Consider the following 21,006-nt stretch of genomic DNA (forward strand, 5'->3'; position numbering starts at 1 on the left):
AGGTCCAGGGATTGAGTGGGCAACTCCACAATAATATCTTGTTTGAAACCAAGATACTTCTACCTTAGTTGTGTGTTATAGATTATTGCCTTGTTGAAACAAGTTCAAAGCAACTTGCTTCACAGCCTACTATAGTTTGAATACAGTGTTTGTGTCCAGGAAACATGTCCGCGGCCAAACGTGTGTGTGTGTGTGTGTGTGTGTGTGTGTGTGTGTGTGTGTGTGTGTGTGTGTGTGTGTGTGTGTGTGTGTGTGTGTGTGTGTGTGCGCGCGCGCGCGCGCGCGTGCGTGCGTGCGTGCGTGCGTGCGTGCGTGCGTGCGTGCGTGTAGGAGACATTACCAAGAGCCAGGGTGAGTGGAGGTCTCTCCAACTTGTCTTTCTCGTTCAGGGGAATGGAGGCCATCCGAGAAGCTATGCATGGAGCATTTCTCTATCATGCTATTAAGGTAAATTACTGCTCCTTAATAAGATTTTAATAATAACATTTTATCTTACTCAAATATAGGACTAGTAAATTTGGTTTTAAGGATTAAAAACCTAACATGATCAAAATCTTGAGCATGTGTGGGAAATTAATTGTACAAAGGGGCCTTGTGAGAAACTGGAACAGTTGTTTGAGGCCACACCATACTTACCTTAATTGTGTTCATTATGAATTGAATTTATGTTTTTGACAATTAATTGATTGATCATTCATTTGGGGATATCAAAAAGGTTTCTCCTTTATTCTCTAATAAAAGTGAAATAAGCTTGTTGTTAACCATATGATAACGTGATCAAAATCTTGAGCACGTGTGGGAAATTAATTGCACAAAGGGGCCTTGTGAGAAACTGGAACAGTTGTTTGAGGCCACACCATGCTTACCTTAATTGTGTTCATTATGAATTGAATTGATGTTTTTGACAATTAATTGATTGATCATTCATTTGGGGATATCAAAAAGGTTTCTCCTTTATTCTCTAATAAAAGTGAAATAAGCTTGTTGTTTGCTGCTAATATTGCCAATTTTTTTCATATATATAATAAATCTCTTGTCACTGACTTTAAAGTGAGAATTCTCACTTCAGAATTCTGAGAATAAAGTGAGAATCCTTCACTGGCCCTAATCCTCTTCTGTACAGTTCCAAGCTTGTGTCACAAATCAAGATGCTGTCCTTACCAAGTGAAACGATGTGCACCACCTATTGAAAGGCATTGGATTTGGGATTGCTGTAATTTAATTTGTGAGGATTATTTTGATTTCAAAATGTTGTTTGGCTATACTATAACAATCTGCCTGGTTTGTATGCTAGTCACAGACAAAAGCAAATGCAATACACCGTTTCACCCTGTAAATGAAACATTTGCATTGTGTAAATATCAGAAATGTCAGGATAGGTCAATGAAACAAAGTGATGTCAGTAGCCATTTTACCGTTTTAAACAGCACATTTGAGTGAGCCTGGTTTGTCAAAAAGTGATCAGGCTGTCAGCATGAATGTGTGCAGTCATTTTTTTAATTAATTTGTCTTTGAAAAGTAATCCGATGGCTCTTGCCATCTTGCTTTATTAGAGGCTAGCTAGCAACTAGCTGCTAAAGCTGCAGATGCTAATCCTGGAGCTGGCGCTGAATGCCGGCAACAGACACCATATATGTCAGTATTATTAAATAGGTTTTTAGTGTCCTTAATTAGTGATTGAACTTGAATTCAGGACATTGTTGTGTTGCTGACGTCGGTGGCAAAACTTTGCAAGACACCACAACTGGAGAGACTCAAAAAACGAGTCAAGTCAGCAGTCACGCCGCGACATGCTGCCGGGAAGAACTTCAAAATAAAAAGTTACTGCATTTGGAAATATTTGATTTTGAAGTTGGCCTCACCAAATCAAGTCAAGTCATTCAGGCATTCAGCTAATAGCATTCAGCTGTACAGCACTCCCACGCAATTTCTGCAGAAATTGCACTTTGTCTAGTTATCCAAGTAAATCCCACTCTCCATCATGCAGCCCCGCCTACTGCCCGAGGACAGCTGGGATAGGCTCCAGCACGCCTGTGACCCTCGTGAGGTTAAGCGGTTCAGATAATGGATGGATAGATGGATATATATAAACAATTACCTTTTTAAAGTAATTTGCACAACACTGGTTGTTAGAAAGGTTCCAAATATTAATGGTCATCATTATTATATTTGTCTATTTTCCATATTCCACGTTAAGAATAGAGTGACGTCATTATATTTACTTCTGTGATTCGCGCATTGCATTCTGGGTCCATTACTTGTTGCGCAGTGGTTATTGTGCAGTTGGACGCCGCCATGACAGAATGTGTTGCGAGCTGTGGTGATCGTGTGCGTCTTTGACCAAAAGTGAGTACACTAAGTAGTGTTTTAGTTTGTGTATCGTGTTTATTTGTCGCACTACCGTGTGTCTTTTGTGCCTTATTAAGCTCCGACGCCAATTTGATTGACAGCTTGTTGAGTACCTCTTTGAAGTTCGCTATGTAACTAATTAAGTGTCTTAAACACCATTTAACTACATAAATGTGTTCTATTTTGTGTGTTAGACATTAGTAGAGAAGTTCACTAAAGTTTTGTGTGCTTATTTGCATGTTTTGTCCCACTTTGCACGTAAAATCTGCCGTCAGTTTGGGACATTATGGTCTCACTGCGCGGCGCCATTACGCGACGTCCACGGCTGTAGTCGGCCACAATAATGTTTAGTGATTCGTTACGTGCGTCATACTTTTGAGTAATTAGCTCATGTTTAGTATGTTATACAACTTTTGTGTGTGTTTATAGCCATTCATGTGCACAGCTAACATATTGTATTTGTGTTTATTAGGAGTCAAGTATTTACACTCATACGCTGTATTGTTTTTCTGTTTATTGCAGAACCACACGTTGAACCATACACACATTGAACCATACATACATTCACACACACATAGATGATCAGACCATGCATACACAGGACTTCAGGATTACAAGCATCCATAGTTAGCCACAGTGCCTGCATCATAGCAGCCCATGCCTGTATGCCTGTACACTTAAGTGCAACTACTGTAACCGCCTCTTGCTGATGTTCCTAGATTAAAGCTGCCAATCCACATCTTCGCTCCACTGTTCCTTTGTGTTCTGACCGACACCCCGAGGGTGAAAAGAGATACTCTATTTGAATCAAACCTATACAGTCCAAACCTAGCCTCTCCAACAATGAGGTCCTTCGAGCCGGATATCTGTCTTTACTTTTGGATAACATGGAGCCCGAAGCCTGTGGAACACGACCGAAGCGTCAGACACGCCCCCCAGCCCATCTAGACGACTACCATGTCAACTACATTGGGAACAGGCAACAAGACAGGCATGGGTACGAAGAGGAGTGGCCATCTCACAAACAGGGAGCGGCCAAGATGACCCCCCCCCCCCCTTACTTCACCCCCTCTCCCTACACCGGTCACCACCGGTGGGATGCTGACCTCCAGGAGCGGACCTGTACTACCCAGAGCGGCAAAGATACAGTCCGGAACCCCAGCTAGCCCACCGATGGTATCCGGAGAGAAAGCCCAAGGAGGAAGTCCGAGAACCACCCTAACCCCATCCCGTGTCTCTGGAACTTCGCTTAAGAGATGAGCTAAGGGACATACACAGAGAGAAGGGCGTGTTACAGCAGTCACAGCCAGATATGCATACCGATGCAGCTGCACTTGTTGAAGTTCAGGCTGAAATGAGGAGGCTGACCAACAAAGTCATCAGCCTTCAGCAAGCTGTGCCACACTTTGTCAGCCGTCATGACCCCCATCCGGTCCACAGTCAAGATGAAGAGGACTGGCCGGATCCCCCGCCGTGGCCTAACACAGCAGACTGTGACGACCAGCCAGCTCCAACGATGACTGACCGATTAGAAGAGCTGATTTCACTGTTACAGCAGATGAAGAGCCAGGCATCCAGCCGCCACAAAGCTTCTTCCACAGTATTCCCAGCCTGTAGCACAAACACCATCTCTGAGGCTGAAGTATCCAGCTGCTACGTCGACACCGTCTCAGTTCCAGTACCAGTCTCCACCCACTGGAGCTATACCTTATGCTGCTACTTGTGTACCTCAGCAGCTTCCAAACTACCACCAGCCTGCATATGCCCAGCATCTACCTACTAGATTCCCTACCTACGCAGCAACCAGTCCTCCTCAACAGTTAGGGCACCTACCAGTCTCCCCACAGCAAGCACCGAGGATGTCGAGACGAAGCTGGCAACAATACCAGACTTCAGCAGCCGCGATCCCTGTGAGTTCGCCCGATTGAAGATAGCGCTGGAGAACCTCCTGCCAGTGGAAGGAACCAAACTCAAATATCAAATCCTGGTGGACCATTTGAAGTTCGAAGAGGCAAAGTTGATTGCAGATTCCTACCTCCACTCACTTACTCCCTACAGTGACACCATGTATGCTCTCCACGAGAAATTTGAGATAGCCCTCAAGAAAATAGCCAGTGTCCTTGACTCACCTGATGTTCGTCGTGGTGACACCGCAGCCTTCGAGCGGTTCGCCCTCCATGTGCAGTCGTTGGTTGGTCTTCTCAGGACATTGGGCACTGATGGTGACGCCAAACTTCGCTGTGGGTTTCATGTGGCGAGACTTCTAAGCAAACTCCCACCAGAGCAACGAGCAGACTTTCGTCGATGCACCTTCCAGCAGGCAGGCACCATTCCTACTCTGCTCGATCTGGCTCAGTGGCTCAAATATGAACCATGGTGTCGAGACTTCGATGGGCCAACACCACCCAAAGTGGTGAAAGAGAAGCTAGCCTACAAGTACGAGAGTTGCCAGAGATCTCATACTGTTGCTGTTCTCCATGGTGCAGAGAGCCCTGAGAACCCCAGTCCACCTGCAAGGGACTTGAAGAGGAAAAATGGGAGAGCCAAGCCCTACTGCTCTTTCTGCGAGAACGAGGAACACTTTCTCAGCCTGTCACAAAGCTGAGCAAAGACGAGCTCACGGACTGGATTAAGACCCACAAGAGGTGTTGGCGCTGTGCTAGGCCCCACCTAGCATCTCAGTGTGACCTGAAGAAACCCTGCAGCTTGTGTCAAGGTATACATCTACAGGTCCTTCATGAAGCTAACGACAGACAACAGAGACCTTCTACTAGGCAGGACATTCGCCAAGTGAGCCCCACTACTGGGGTCCTGTACGTCGACCGCCCACCAGAGGGCAACAGGGTCTTACTGAAGGTCGTCCAAGTTCTTCTTCGTCACGGCAACCGTTCAATAACCACCTATGCCATCCTTGACGATGGGTCTGGAAGGACGATGCTCCTCTCAGCAGCTGCCCGAGAGCTCGGTCTAGGTGGTAGACGGGAGGACCTCCCCCTTCGGACAATCCGCCAAGACGTTCAGACTCTCCGTGGCTCTACAGTATCCTTCCATATCTCTCCTGCTGCTGACCCAAAGACCAGCTACCAAGTCTCCAAGGCATTCACTGCAGCACGCCTTGGTCTGGCTGACCAGTCCTACCCAATAGACCGACTCCAGCAGAGGTACCCGCACCTGGTTGGGTTACCAATCAAGCCCTTGCAGAACGTCAGACCGCTGGTGCTTATTGGGTCCGACCACCCGCAACTGATTACCGCCATCGAGCCAATCAGACTGGACACTCCAGGTGGCCCCGCAGCCATCCGTACCAGATTAGGTTGGGCCCTCCAGGGTCCAGCGAAGTTTGTTCAGAACTACTTACGTCCACAGCAGTGTCTGGTGACATCAGTTTCCCCAGTCGATTCAGAGCTGTTCAGGAATGTAGAAAGACTTTGGCAACTCGACACTCTTCCCTACAGAAGTGAGAAGGTCGTTACCAGGTCGAAACAAGATCAAGCAGCCGTGGCTCTCCTCGAAGAGAAGACCATCCGCATAGACGGAGTCCTTCGCTATGCCACGCCTCTTTTGCACAAAGGAGACATGCCTATACTCTACGCCCCGAAAGAAGCAGTCATTCCAAGTCTGCGGAGCACAGCACGAAGGTTGGCTAAAGACCCAGAGCGTGCTACAGCCTCCAGCACAGAAAACCAGAAGCTGGTGGATGCAGGCTCTGTCTCCAAGCTAAGCCCAGAAGAAGTCAACCAAGAGGAAGAAGAGAGGTACATCCCTCACCACATGGTAAGCCATCGTGGCAAAAACAGAATCGTCTTCAATTGCTCTTATCAGTACAGAGGCCAGAGCCTGAACGATTCACTGTTGCCCGGACCCACACTTGGAGCATCGCTTCTCGGAGTGCTGCTACGCTTCCGCCGTCGCCCTTATTGCAAATATTAAGGGAATGTTCCACCAAGTCCGCCTCCTCCCTGCAGACCGTCCCCTCCTTTGGTTCGTCTGGCGTGACTTGACCAAAGATGACCCTCCAGAAGTGTACGAGTGGCAGGTCCTACCGTTTGGCACCACTTGTGCCAAACGCCACTTCGCCCTGCAACGTCATGTAGCCGAACATAGCCAGCCAGGAGATGACATGAGGTTCTCCATCGAGAGATGTTTTTACGTGGACAACCTACTGCAGAGCCTCCCTACGCCTGAGGAAGCCAGACGTCTGGTCGACAGACTCCGGGAGCTCCTAGCTGTTTCAACCTACGCCAGTGGGCAAGTAATGGGCCAAGTGTCGTCGAACACCTACCCAAAGAGGCCAGTTACGACAGTTTCGAGCTCTGGCTCACCCAAGACAGAGTTGATGCCTCTTGAATCCACGCTCGGACTCAGCTGGCACTGTCAAACTGACACCATAGGCTACAAGCACAGACCCATCGAGTATGGTACCCCAATGATGCGGAAAATCTATCGGGTCCTAGCCAGTCAGTACGACCCCTTAGGATTCCTCATACCATACACGACTCGGGCGGAAGATGCTGTTCCGACGCCCTTGGGAGAAACACAGAAACTGGGACGATCCTCTCCTTCCCCAGGACCTCCTGCAAGCGTGGAACAACTGGGAGGATGAGCTACAGTTCCTGTCACAAGTAACCCTACCGAGAGCATACCTACCTGCCGAAGTGGACGAGTCAAGCGTCACCCACGAAGTTCATGTGTTCTCGGACGCTTCTGAGCAAGCATACGGCTCAGTGGCATACCTGAGAACAAGCGACAAGCAAGGTCAAGTCCACCTGTCCTTCCTTCTTGCCCGCTCAAGAGTTGCACCCAAGCGTCTCCTCTCCATGCCCAGATTGGAGCTGTGTGGAGCCATCACTGGAGCCCAGCTGGCTAAGCTCATAGAGAAGGAGTTTACGCTGAAGATTGCCCAGACCGTCCTGTGGACAGATTCCACCACGGTTCTGACGTGGCTGCAGTCAGAGTCCTGCCGCTTTAAGATCTTTGTTGGCACCAGAGTGGCGGAGATACAGGAACTCACCAGCCCTGAGTCCTGGCGCTACATAGACTCAGCAAGGAATCCTGTCGACGATACAATAAGAGGCAAGAGCCTCTTGTTATATAAGCCTCCAGACCCGCCAGAAGTGGCACGCGACGAAAGCTGACATCATCAAGGGCACCGTCGTGATGCTGGTGGACCCCCTGCTTCCACGAGCTATGTGGCCTGTGGGTCACGTCACCAAGGGCCATCCCAGCGCTGATGGACACGTCCGCTCCGCAGATGTGCAGATTAGCGATTGCACCTACACCAGACCAGTGGCCAGGTTGGTCGCTCTGCCAGCTCGCCGTGAGACATTCGAGATTCGGTCACCTTTCTTGTGAGCGAATGTATTTCATACATTTGGGGGCGGCTGTTAGAAAGGTTCCAAATATTAATAGTCATCATTATTATATTTGTCTATTTTCTATATTCCACGTTAAAAATAGAGTGACGCCATTATATTTACTTCTGTGATTTGCACATTGCATTCTTGTTGCGCAGCGGTTATTGTGCAGTTGGACGCCGCCATGACAGAATGTGTTGCGAGCTGTGGTGATCGTGTGCGTCTTTGACCAAAAGTGAGTACACTAAGTAGTGTTTTAGTTTATGTGTATCGTGTTTATTTGTCGCACTACCGTGTGTCTTGTGTGCCTTGTTAAGCTCCGACGCCGATTTGATTGACAGCTCGTTGAGTACCTCTTTGAAGTTCGCTATGTAACTAATTAAGTGTTTTAAACACCATTTAACTATATAAATGTGTTCTCTTTTGTGTGTTAGACATTAGTAGAGACGTTCACTAAAGTTTTGTGTGCTTATTTGCATGTTTTGTCCCACTTTGCACGTAATGTCTGCCGTCAGTTTGGGACATTATGCTCTCACTGCGCGGCGCCATTACGCGACGTCCACGGCCATAGTCGGCCACAATAATGTTTAGTGATTCGTTACGTGCGTCATACTTTTGAGTAATTAGCTCATGTTTAGTATGTTATACAACTTTTGTGTGTGTTTATAGCCATTCATGTGCACAGCTAACATAGTGCTTGTTCATGTAAAATTAGTAATGTTGCAGCCCAGTTATTTAGCCAATCAATGTGTGCTGTTAAGTAATGCAATACTGTATTTGTGTTTATTAGGAGTCAAGTATTTACACTCATACGCTGTATTGTTTTTCTGTTTGTTGCAGAACCACACATTGAACCATACACACATTGAACCATACGTGCATTCACACACACATAGATGATCAGACCATGCATACACAGGACTTCAGGATTACAAGCATCCATAGTTAGCCACAGTGCCTGCATCATAGCAGCCCATGCCTGTATGCCTGTACACTTAAGTGCAACTACTGTAACCGCCTCTTGCTGATGTTCCTGGATTAAAGCTGCCAATCCAAATCTTCGCTCCACTGTTCCTTTGTGTTCTGACCGACTCCCCGAGGGCAAAAAGAGATACTCTATTTGAATCAAACCTATACAGTCCAAACCTAGTCTCTCCAACACTGGTGGTATGTGATCTTGTGTGGTCTTTTTCTCAGGATGGTATGGACATGGGAATAGTGAATGCTGGGAATCTGCCTGTATACGATGATATTGATAAAGAACTGTTGCTACTATGTGAAAACCTGATCTGGAACAAAGACGTCGACGCTACAGAGAAACTTCTGGCCTATGCACAAGTATTTACACAGAAAAATGATGAAACATGATCATTCTTTTGCCTTGATTATGCATCATATTGTGCCATTGTTACTCATGTTGACAGAACAACGTCAAGGGAGGGAAAAAAGTTGTTCAGACAGACAAGTGGAGAGAAAAAAGTGTGGAAGAGAGGCTGGCGTATGCCCTCATCAAGGTATGGCTTCTGTCTGTTTCTTGACCATAAGTTTAATCATCCAACCTTTGATTTCCCCAGTAGTTAATAATGCTTAAAAAGTCCTTTGCTAAAGGTTTACAAGGACATCACACATGAATATTAAAATCCCCCATCAAAAGTATCTAATCATACTTGGGCATGATTTCGGCTAGAAGATTTGAAAGGTCATTAAAAAAGTCTTTATTGTATTTGGGAAATCGGAAAATGACTGCGCACAGCACAAGGGCAGCTTGGCCCACTTCAAACAAGATGACTTCATAGCTGTTGATCAATGTGGCAAATAAATGTCGTTTACGTTTCAAATCGTTCTTAAAAATAGTCACTCGTCATTTACCGGGCATTTTACAATGCAATTGTTATGGGAGTAGTGTGATTGTGCAGCCTGGTGGGGGGGGGGCAAGGAAAGCCTGGTGGACCACCGGGCTAATAAAATGCCGGGAAAAAAGCCTGCCGTGATACATTTGCTCACGTTTATCATACGGTCAGAATGTAATATCGGCCCATGCCTATTTGTATGACGAGCTTTGACTGTTTGTCATCAAAAGTCCAATATGCGCTCCGCGCGGGCGGGGGCATTAAGCTTGATTTATGATTGATTTATGCTTGACGCACCCGTGAGGTCCGCATGGCGTAAGTAAATCGGCAAACGCGCGGCAATGATGTGACGTCATTGTTGGGGAGGAAAAAAAGGAGAGGTCACCGTGAGATGAGGCACTCGAACAGGCTCGCCTCATTTTCACAAAATATTATTTCTACCTCCTCTCGCAGCACTCCTCTGTTTATATATATATATGTGATCATGATGGGAAAAATATGAGCCCCGACGACGAACTTATAAAAGTCCGTGGTACTGACATGCTGGACCGTACGTATTTACTTCCGCAAACACAGCGTTGTGAGTGACGTTGTATCTTCTTCTGCGCATGCGGGTCACTTTGTGGATGCATTACGTCCACACAGCAGACAGACTGAGGTCGCAATTAATAGGTAATGTGAACACTGTGAAAAAAAAATCGGATTTCACCCAAAATCGGAATTGAGCATTAAGACCTGTAGTGTGAACGTAGCCTAAGAGACACATATGTACTGTCAATGAGTAAAATAAATATATGCAGCTATTGTCATGATTTATTTGTTCTACTTTTCTTCTGTAACACTTCGTCCTGCCAGGGAATAGAAACACACGTGGTACAGGATGTAGAAGAATGTCGGACAAATGCGTATCGATACACCCGCCCCCTTCACATAATTGAAGGTCCTTTAATGAATGGAATGAAGGTGGTTGGAGATCTGTTTGGTGCTGGCAAGATGTTCCTGCCACAGGTAGGGTAACTCGTGTTACGTTTGCGCTCCTTTTGTCCAGACAAAGAATTAAACATAACATTTCAAATATGGTCCCTTTAAGAATTGCTCACTGTTTGTGAACCAACATGATTATTCTTACTCTCTTCATTAACTTTGTTTTAACGAATGAACCTTTGCAGGTCATTAAGTCTGCTCGTGTTATGAAGAAGGCAGTGGGCCATCTTATCCCTTTCATGGAGAAAGAGAGAAAGGAGATGATGTCTTTGTCTGGGTCAACTGAAGACACGGTTAGTATCAACATAATATATTTTTTTATTAAAATAAATACAATTGTTTGTGTTCCACTTAAAAATACAGTGGATACAATGGTTCTTAGGCAAGGCAAGGCAGCTTTATTTATGTAGCACATTTCATACACAAGTCAACTCAATGTTCCTCACACAGCATTAAAACACAACAGAAAACATTAAAACATTTAAATCAAAGAAGTACGAGTAGTTTTCTAAACAAAGAAATTAATTATTTAAAAATGCTTAGAAGACATGAGTCAAAAGTATGGAGATAAAGCAAAGTTTTGAACCTGGATTCTGGATTTGAAAGCTTTTACACTCGTGACTGATTTCAACCTGCTTCTGTTGGAAGCTTATTCAATTTGTGTGCAGCATAACAGCTAAATGCAGCTTCACCATGTTCAAATTCAACTTTGAACTCAGAGTTCCACTCATTGACCAAAGTCTGCAGATCTCAGAACCCTACTGGTTTTATATTCAATCACATTTTTCTTAAATTCAGGATCCAAAGGGATTTATAGACCAGTAGCAGCATTTTGAAATCTAGTCTACAGCTGACTGGGAGCCTTTAGAACTGGATTAATATATTCTGATCAGTTTGTTTTGGTTATAGCTGTCCATCCTTCATGTTACCGCCTTTGTTAACAGAATCCTTATCAAGGCACTGTTATTCTGGCTACAGTGAAGGGTGATGTCCATGATATTGGCAAGAACATTGTAAGTGTGGTCCTGGGTTGCAACAACTTCAGGTAAAACTCTTTTTGTTTTGTCCCTAATATGACAAATACATTCTTCACACTAATTCAAAACTTTGACAGGGTTGACCGTGTCTCACCCCATCCTGGCAGCCACCACTTTGTTATCATCATTATTGTTATCATTATCATTATTATTATTACACTTCCGGTGGTGAGGTAGTGCTTGTTCGACATGTGTTTTGCTTTTTGGACACTTTTGTGCACTCTGGATACTGATTAGGGGTTATAGACTTTTAAGTTATCTGTTGACACTGGTTTATGTACTGAAAGACCGCGGCAACTCAAACATGTTGAAATCAAATAGTTAACCTTGAATTTGATAAATCAAACTTCAAAGCAATTCCATTGGAACTCCTTCATACAAAGACTGATTTAAAATAGGTTTTTCGTCTGTTCTCAATAGATAGTCCAAACAGATGTGGTGTTCCTAGAAGCGACGGAGAGAACTGCAGGCAGTCTCTCCAGTGGTATACGCTCCTTGAGGGATCCTAATTTATGCTATAGTAGCTAGCTGGTGGCTAGGCTTACAGATGAGGCTACAACAGCATTGCCGTCTAACAGCATTGGTACCAAGAAGGCTCTTACAGCCAAGGAGGGAGATATTATAGAGGGACTAGACAAAGTGCAATTTCTGCAGAAATTGCATGGGAATGCTGAACGCTGAGTGCTAATAGCTGAATGCTAAGATTTGAATTCATGCGGATTGCGGAATGCTTATGATATTATGTGAACATTACAAATGATTAATTGTAGTGTGAATGATAAATCAAAAAAATAAAAGTTTAACTGCATTCACTCTAAGGAGCTTCAAGCAGGAATTGAACCCAGAATCTTCCTTCCACATGCCAGCGCATTATTGTGAATATTGAAGTATCTTTGCCATTGTATGTAATTGTATTGAGTAATAGAGTGTAATACAAAGCTGAAAACATGGATTAATAAAGAAAAAAAACGTAATCTCAAATATTTATAAAATGGATGTTAAGTTATTGGACAATTCAGAAATTGAAAAAAAAAAAAAAAGGGGGTCCAAGTGGGAATCGAACCCTGATGTTCCATGGAATGCTGTCCCACAATTTTGCATATATTATTGTATCTAGTCGACTATACGTATCTTGATACTGTACATACAGTATTGTGTTGTCAGTCGAGAGTGATTCGTTCAAAAGAAAAGTGACTGAATGGATCACTTAAAGTTATTTGTTCTTTTCTCAATTCAGTTCAGCTCAGCTGTGCGGTGTCAGCTGAAAGTGGAAACAGAAATAGTCTGTCTTTGCGAACGACTAATGAGCAGCCAGTGTCTGGGAGGGACTTGACTGGCCGTACTTCCAGGGCTATTAGCCGTTCACTGATTTATTTGCGTCTTGCGAGGGTGTATGATTCGTTGAACAAATATTTTGAATAATTATTTTAAATGAAGTGATTGTAATGATTCAGTACACTTCAGATCTGTCATGCCCATCAGTAGTACAGTCTTTTAGCATAAACTGCCTTGTTAATGTCATACCATAGCTTCTCAGATTAAAGTCCAGACTTACACCAAACCCTTATTTATTTATTAGCCATTCCGACTTGCTAGAATTGTTCAAATTGTTAGGGTGCTGTGCTTAGTTTTTCCTCACTTGCTAAGGCACATTTCTTGAAACCCACCATTGTTTTCTCCAAACGTAGACACAAACATTTTCTAACTGCTATACTTTATTGAAAACCAACCTATTTTGCTTTAAAATAGACAGTCAGTCAAAATGAAAAAGACTTCTGAAGAGTCATAACATACATCAGAGAATAAATAAAACAATGATCAATTCAACTTTTAATATTTTGTTATTGTTTACGGTACAAATGCATATCCATATTTCATCTGAAATACGTATTTGTTCTCTGTCTTATACAACTTCTTTCTCTTCTGCCTCCTTGACCACCTCATAGTCTTCCTTAAGGTCCTACCAAAAGGGTGACTAATTGAAAAAGTGTGTTCAGGACTCTGAGCAGTCGTTCCAGGCAACAGGGCTTTTTTTTTTTTTTTTAATAAGGGGCAGGACACAAAGGGCGGCAGGGTCTGCCTGCAGGATACATTTGCACATAGACCAGCTTGGATTTGTTTTATTTTTTTTTCTATTCTTTTTTTCCCCCTTTCACACTTATTACAGCAGCCTTTAATATAGAATTGACTAGATCATGACATCCTTTTAATAAACAAAATCACTTTGTATTTAACTCATTCGCTGCCATTGACGGCTATAGACGTCAATTTTTTTTCCACTTTTGTTAATAGTATAAAAACCTAGAATAGTTTTTTTATTGTACATTTAGAACACATACAATTTGCAATTAATCGCGAGTTAACTATTGAAGTCATGTGATTAATTACAATAAAAAAATTAATCGCCTGACACGATTACAAAAAAAAGAACATAAAAATTTTGTTGCGTCAGGCGATTATTTTTTTTAAATTGTAATTAATCGCATGACTTTACTAGTTCACTCACGATTAATCACAAATTTTATATCTGTTCTAAATGTAGAATAAAAAAAATCTAGGTTTTCATACTCTTGTTAACAAAAGTGGGAAAAAAATGTTAAACTAATGGAAATGGTTCAAATGAATTTTTGACATCTATTGCCATCAATGGCAGTGAATTAGTTAATTAGGTTGTCTTTGTGAGCTATGAAAATTTACTTTGCACCATGCTGAAACGTGACATATGGTTATTATTAACCTGTGAACAGCCATCAAATTCCTGTGAGTCTATAAATAATTTAACATAATTTGGATTCAAATCATTTATATGCTATTTGTATTTCAGGGTGGTTGACTTAGGTGTGATGGTTCCTTGTGATAAGATTCTCAGAGAGGCCATCCAACAAAAAGCAGGTACAATCAGCAAATACATACATTTCACTTCATGTTGAGAATCTATTCCCATCTTTCTTTTGAGGTCTCCGTCTGTCATATACAAGAAAATAATTAGTGTAGATGTAATTTTGAGTTTTGTTGTTTTTTAACTTGTCCTGTTAGTCATGTATTTTGGTGGATCTCTATGCCTTTTTATGCCAAAACAATTTTGCTCTGAGTTTGTTATACTCCCTCAGTTGCACTTTGCATTAAAATAATTAACTATAACAAGCTTTGAGGTTTGAGAAGTGTACTTTCAAGTGAACTTTCAAAAAGTAATCTTACATTTGAATTTGTGCAGATATTATTGGTTTGTCTGGTCTGATCACCCCTTCTCTTGATGAGATGATCTATGTGGCTAAAGAGATGGAGAGACTGGGAATGGCAACACCATTGCTGATTGGCGGAGCTACCACATCAAAGTAATACAATCACTCTGCAGTAGGCATGTAACAATAGCGGCAATATCGTGATATTAAATATATCGTGATATTAAAAGTACCACAATATCTTCGCTGTCATGTCACAATATTAAAAGCAGCACAACCATTAAATATGTCTAGTTATATTCCATTTTTGCAGTTCTAGCACCCTCTGGTGGTTAGTTTAATAGTGCAATTTAATTTTAATTAGTAATGTTTAGGCCACTAAATCAGTCATATCAGCAAATATTTTTCAACAATGCCATCAAAACTCCCCAAAACAAAACATTAGTTTTGGCCCGCTTCAGCCAAACACAACTTGTGAACTACATAGACCATGATGCTTCGTGCCGCTGAGCCAATAGGAGCTCATGACAACGACATTGCCAGGCCTACTTCTCTTTCGTCAAACACAATATTGTGCTTTTTTTCCCTCAATATGAGCTGTTGTTAAATTAAATTAATTCATTTTTTTATAATATCGTGAGTTTTTACACATTATTTTGAGCTTTTTTTGTATCGCCAACCTCCCCACAATATCGTGATAATTCTCGTACCGTGAGGTGCATATTGTGGTATTTATCGTAGCGTGATTTTTGGATATTGTTACATCCCTACTGCGCAGTGTCTTCTCTTTCATTGGCCACGTTTGTATTAGTTTGTTTCTCGTTTGATAGGACTCACACAGCAGTGAAGATTGCCCCGCGGTACACCTCTCCTGTTATCCATGTTCTGGATGCCTCCCGTAGTGTGGTGGTGGTAAGGATGTCTACAGTAGCACAAACAAAGCCCAATGCATATTTTTCTCAGATATATAAAATATATAAAGGTGTGTGACTGAGGCAATTCACACCAGCATGATCCATGTCTGCCAGTACGCTGTAAAAAAAAATCTTGAAAAAACCTAGTAAAGTTTTTTTCACTCAAAAATTCGTACATTTTACAAGGAGAGTTTTGAGTACATTTTACCAGTTTATTTAACAAATAAAAAAAAGGCTCTTAACTCTTTGACTGCCAGACGTTTTCAGAAAAGGGATGCCAGTGCCAGCCGATTTAAGCATTTTGACTGATCTTTCAAGGTCCACAGAAAATGTTCTGTTTGGACTATGGAAACACACGTACTACCAAATGAAAGATTGGACTTTCATCTTTCATCAGAAAAAAAGAGTTTGTTTCTACCTTATTCCGTTCTTTAGTAATCAACAATAGAAAATGGTTAGTTTGACCCAATTTCGCCTGTTTTGGACCAAAATACGGAGAAATCAAGCTTTTAGTGAAACGATATTATTTCATGCATTCTAGTGAATTTTACACTTCTTTTTGTCCATGAATGATGCCACAAACACCTAAATAGTGCTTTACTTCTATAAAACACTACCACCAAGAATGAAAAAGTGTTTTTTGATAGCAAAATACGTTTATTTACATTCAACAGTGTAACAATTTGACAACAATTTGGCAAACTATTTACAAATGTGTGCAACTGTGGTGCTATTTACAAATATGTGGATGTTTCAACGACAGTTTTTCTTTTTGTAACACTCTCCTGCGTGCAAGGAGACGCAACAGCATTTGCACAACAGATTGCCTCTTCGCGTGCGCCACTTTCTTGCAGGCCGTTTTTTTCCGGGGAATAGCAAGTATATACTGCAGTGTGTCATCAAGTCTAATATCAGGATCATGCTACGGTTTCGTTACGTCTCGCTTCCCCGTGTCCTTCAGTTGCTATACCGGGTGGTAGGAGATGTTCTGATCCATTTTATCCACTCCATTCATGGTGGCATCGTAGTCCAGAAACAGTGTCTTCTCCGTGATCAGACTGTACCCGCTCCTCCGATGAATATGCATTGGACTCGGGGTACTCTTCATTGTCCGATCGAATGTCCGCTTGTGCAGCTCCGCGTTTTCCGGCGTTAGCAGCGCTAGCCGGTGAGGCTTTATGACGAGAGAATAACGGCCGCGTCAATGCTTCCAACTCCGGCGTCAACCTCGGGAGTGACCATCATCATCATCATCAATGTGCATTGGTCGATGCTTTTCGACTACTCTCCATCGTCCGATCGAATGTCCGCTTGTGCAGAAGTACCCGGCCGGCTATTGTGCGCGTTTTCCGGCCTTAGCAGCGCTAGCCGCGCTAGCCGCGCTTAGCCGGTGAGGCTTACTACGTGATCGTAAACACGTCCAGGCTTCCAACTTTGGCGTCAAACTCGGAGTCATCATCATCATCATCATCAATCTGCATTGGTCGATGCCAACTCTCCATCGCCCGATCGAATGTCCGCTTGTGCAGAAGTACCCGGCCGGCTATTGTGCGCGTTTTCCGGCCTTAGCAGCGCTAGCCGCGCTAGCCGCGCTTAGCCGGTGAGGCTTACTACGTGATAGTAACAGTCGCGCCAAAGCTTCCAACTTTGGCGTAGAGCTCGGAGTCATCATCATCGTCGACATCAATGCGCTTTTTAGTATTGATTGATGCTTTCCGTCTTTGAAAAAAATGCTCAAGCGTGAGCTGCTTGTAACCGGTTGCTTGGTCAAGCCATTGTGGCTTGGATCAGCCATTGTCTCCTCAACACTCTAGCTCCGCCTCACGTCTTCTACTGACGCCCACGGTGGGCGGCCCATCCAACCTTGTGCAAAGAGAGTCATCGCTGCCCTCTAGGGGCCAAAACGAGTCTTTGACTAATCATATCTGCCTGATACTTTCAGCACAGCTGCCCAAGGCTTTCCTGCACCCGTTTTTGAAAAAAAAAAAAAGAAACATAGGGGACGTCTTTTAACGTCCTCGGCGCCCTTCCCTAGGTTTATGCTAAACGTTTTATAACGTTTATGGCAGTCAAAGAGTTAAGGGTTGAGGAACATACCCACGGAATGGTCTACCACCTGAGCCGCCATGCCTGCTGTGTGTTAGTATATTGCTGGTGTCAGGTGGAATCCTTGTACCTCCAAGAGCATTTTTGGTCTCATTTTGGACACAGCAGCAATGCAGAATAATGGCAAACAAGAGTGGCATAGCACAGGTTGAGTGTCTCCTAAGCTGAAGTTCATGAATTTGTTCCTCAATGCTTGATTAACTTTTTAAAATAAACTGGTAAAATGTACTCAATACTCTCCTTGTAAAATTTGCTTAGAATTTGCTAGTAACTATCACTCCCTATTTTTTACAGTGTATGAAGAATTTTTTTTGTGTTGACCACACATTTTTATTAAAACATTTTTGGGTAATGCGAAGTAACAGAAATTTTTTCTTCATTGTGTGCCAGTGTTCTCAGCTTTTGGATGATAGGTCGAAAGAAGACTACTTTGAAGACATAAAAGAGGAATATGAAGAGATAAGACAGGAGCATTATGACTCCATGAGGGTATGGCAAAGCGTACCGGTACACTTACATGATTTTTCCTATAATTGTAGTCATTTTCCATTTCACATTACATATTAACTCATTCAAACCCAAAAACGTACAAATACGGTTTTTAATACTTTGTCCTGCGCTCCCCAAAACGTACTTATACGTTTTTTATATATTTTTTATTTTTTTTAATGCTAGCGCATACAGAAGGCTTTGATACAGCTTCTGACATGAAAAGGACTCATAAAGCAATGGTAGTTATTTAAAAAAAAAACGGCCAGTAGGTGGCAGCAGAGTATAAGAGATCAGCCATGGCCATCTTGCAACAAGTTCTTTTTCCCAGTGTTTTCAACAAGTTTGTGAATAATGAACAAATTTAGCTATTTTCTAATTCTAATTGCTGCAAAAGAGAAACAGATACAAATATACTTTTTTTTTCCTGATGAAAGAAGAGACTAAACGTTCTTTTGTTAGATTCCATGTTTTTATAGCAATAGAACACAATATTCTGTGGATCTTGCAAAATCAGTCAAAATCCGGTAAAAAAAAAAGAAGCTGGGAGCGAAAGGGGTTGCTTCAGTGAAAATAGCTAGGAGTGAATGAGTTAATACTGCACTGTGATGTACTTTGTCTTTAGATAATGGAACTGGCTTGCCTCTCGCAATGTCCATTTTTCTTTTTCTTTTCAGGATCGTCGTTATCTGTCTCTGTCCCAGGCTAGAGAAAAAGCACTACATATTGACTGGCTATCGGCACCTAAGCCGGGTAAATTGTCTTGAGTTTTTCTATTTATACATTATCTGTCATAGCATTCAGTAATTTGGCACATTTTTTGATGAAAAAAGGAGTGTGGCTGCATATATAGCCTCACCTGAAACTAATACAGTGGTGCCTTGAGATTAGTGCTGTCAAAGTTAAAGCGCTAACTAAATTGATTAATCACAAAAAAATATTGCATTAATCATGTAATAACACAGACTAATCACACTATTAATGTTGACACCAGATTATCCTTTAGATTGACAGCAAATGGTTACGTTAAAGTTAGCATAAGTTATTTTATGTTACTTTCTTATATTTATTTATTTTTGTTTATTTAAATGTTAAACAAACTACCAAAAAAAGGATTGAGATTTGCACACTTGGATATTTGTAGTTTAAGAAATAAGATTGACGAAATAAGTACTATTCTGCATAAAAATGATATACATATAATGACTATTTCTGATACACACTTGGATAACACAATAGCCGATTCAGAAGTATCAATACAAATGTACAATATATATAGACTGGACAGAAATAGATTTGGAAGTGGTATTGCTTTTTTTCTGAAAAATAATATTCTAGCAAAAATCGGGAGAGATTTGTGTGTTGATGCTATTGAGACCTTATGGCTTCAAATTCACATTCCACATCACAAACCCTTATTGATCGGTTGTTGTTATAGGCCACCTTCAAATTTTTAGCAATTAAACAACAAATGCAACATGATGCAGAACGCAACAGATAAAAATCAGGAAATATACAGTGCTGCTCAAAAGTTTGTGAACCCTGCAGGCCAGATTTTTTGTATAAAATATTAAAATAACCTTATTAAATGTTTAGTCATACCCAAATCTACAATCCTGACATTGAAAATAATGGACCTGAACAAAAAGAATGATAATATTGTCATTCATTATTGAGCAAAAGTTGTTGATTTAAGAAAAACTCAGATTTAATGGGTGCAAAAGTATGTGCACCTCTCACTTAATCGGACATTGCACCTCCTTTTGCAATGAGAACTTCATCCAAACTCTTTAGCAATTTATCAGTTTTCACATCTACTTTGGGGGAAATTTTGCTACTCTTCTTTGCAAAATGCACCCAATTGAGAGAGGTTGGATGGGCGTCTAGCATAAACTGCCCGCTTCAGGTCCCGTCCAAAATTATTTTAGTTAACTAAAACTAACAAAAAAACTAAAACTAAAATTAAAAAAACTATTTTGTTAACGAAATAAAATAAAAATGAAAATGCTTAAAAAAAAAACGAAAACTAACTGAAACTACATTTTATGTTTACAAAACTAACTAAAACTAACTATAATTATAGCAAAAATGTCCTTTGATTTAGTCTTTGGTAATAAATTTAATGCATGAGCCTTTGGGGATGATTTTAAATGTGATTTTAGGTAGATTTATTTGGATATTAACCCGGAATAAGGACATTTGAAAGTGTGTCACACAAAAGTGACGTCATCTAGCAGCAGCCAATAGAAAAGCACCTTCAGACGACGTTGCTCCCTTGGTGTTTTTTTAAATATTGCGCACAAGTAATACACATAAAAAATAAAAATAAATAAATAAAACTAATACTGAAACTAACTAAAACTAAGCATTTATGAAAAAACTAAAACTAATAAAAACTAACAGAACCACCTTGAAAACTAATTTAAACTAACTACATTTAAAAACCAAAACTCAAAACGAAATAAAAACTAACTAAAATGAAAAATTCCACAACTATAATAACCCCGGTCCCGCCACAGTATTTTGAAAGAATTTAAATCAGGATTTTGACTGGGCACATCCAGAACATGAATCTTGTTGTTCTTCAGCCATTCCTTGGTTGTATTGCTGGAATGCTTTGGATTATTGTCATGTTGCATGATCTATCTTCTATCAGGCTGTAACTTCACAAAGGTCGGCTTCAGGTTATGTTCCAGGATTTCACAATATTCCTCTGAATTCATGATTCCTTGGATTATGTG

The 21,006-nt window shown here is 41.7% G+C and overlaps 2 protein-coding genes across 3 annotated transcripts in view; both read left to right on the forward strand.

Moving 5' to 3' along the window:
• Positions 1-21,006, forward strand: part of mtr (5-methyltetrahydrofolate-homocysteine methyltransferase) — a 69,909-nt gene that overhangs the window by 31,985 nt on the left and 16,918 nt on the right. For both annotated transcript variants that reach the window (XR_015091752.1, XM_086064746.1), the window contains exons 17-27: positions 331-447; positions 8,901-9,041; positions 9,128-9,217; positions 10,409-10,561; positions 10,723-10,830; positions 11,482-11,582; positions 14,399-14,466; positions 14,789-14,909; positions 15,587-15,668; positions 18,167-18,265; positions 18,943-19,018. Coding sequence is in view for 1 of the 2 variants with exons in the window: in XM_086064746.1 (XP_085920872.1) it covers positions 331-447; positions 8,901-9,041; positions 9,128-9,217; positions 10,409-10,561; positions 10,723-10,830; positions 11,482-11,582; positions 14,399-14,466; positions 14,789-14,909; positions 15,587-15,668; positions 18,167-18,265; positions 18,943-19,018 (1,156 nt within the window). In the remaining variant the exon portion in view is untranslated. The remainder of the gene's footprint in view (positions 1-330; positions 448-8,900; positions 9,042-9,127; positions 9,218-10,408; positions 10,562-10,722; positions 10,831-11,481; positions 11,583-14,398; positions 14,467-14,788; positions 14,910-15,586; positions 15,669-18,166; positions 18,266-18,942; positions 19,019-21,006) is intronic.
• LOC147157230 (uncharacterized) lies at positions 5,284-8,885 on the forward strand. The gene is made up of 3 exons (XM_086064753.1): positions 5,284-7,643; positions 7,862-7,938; positions 8,544-8,885. The coding sequence occupies exon 1, from the start codon at positions 5,284-5,286 to the stop codon at positions 6,277-6,279; it is 996 nt and encodes a 331-aa protein (XP_085920879.1). The 3' UTR covers positions 6,280-7,643; positions 7,862-7,938; positions 8,544-8,885.

This window comes from Leptonotus elevatus, chromosome 20 (assembly GCF_054856555.1).
Source record: "Leptonotus elevatus isolate MCC_2025b chromosome 20, RoL_Lele_1.0, whole genome shotgun sequence".
Taxonomy (NCBI): domain Eukaryota; kingdom Metazoa; phylum Chordata; class Actinopteri; order Syngnathiformes; family Syngnathidae; genus Leptonotus; species Leptonotus elevatus.

Bases quoted from the DNA above. Each gene is read 5' to 3' on its own strand.
- LOC147157230 (XM_086064753.1), top strand. From the start codon at position 5,284: ATGCTCCTCTCAGCAGCTGCCCGAGAGCTCGGTCTAGGTGGTAGACGG.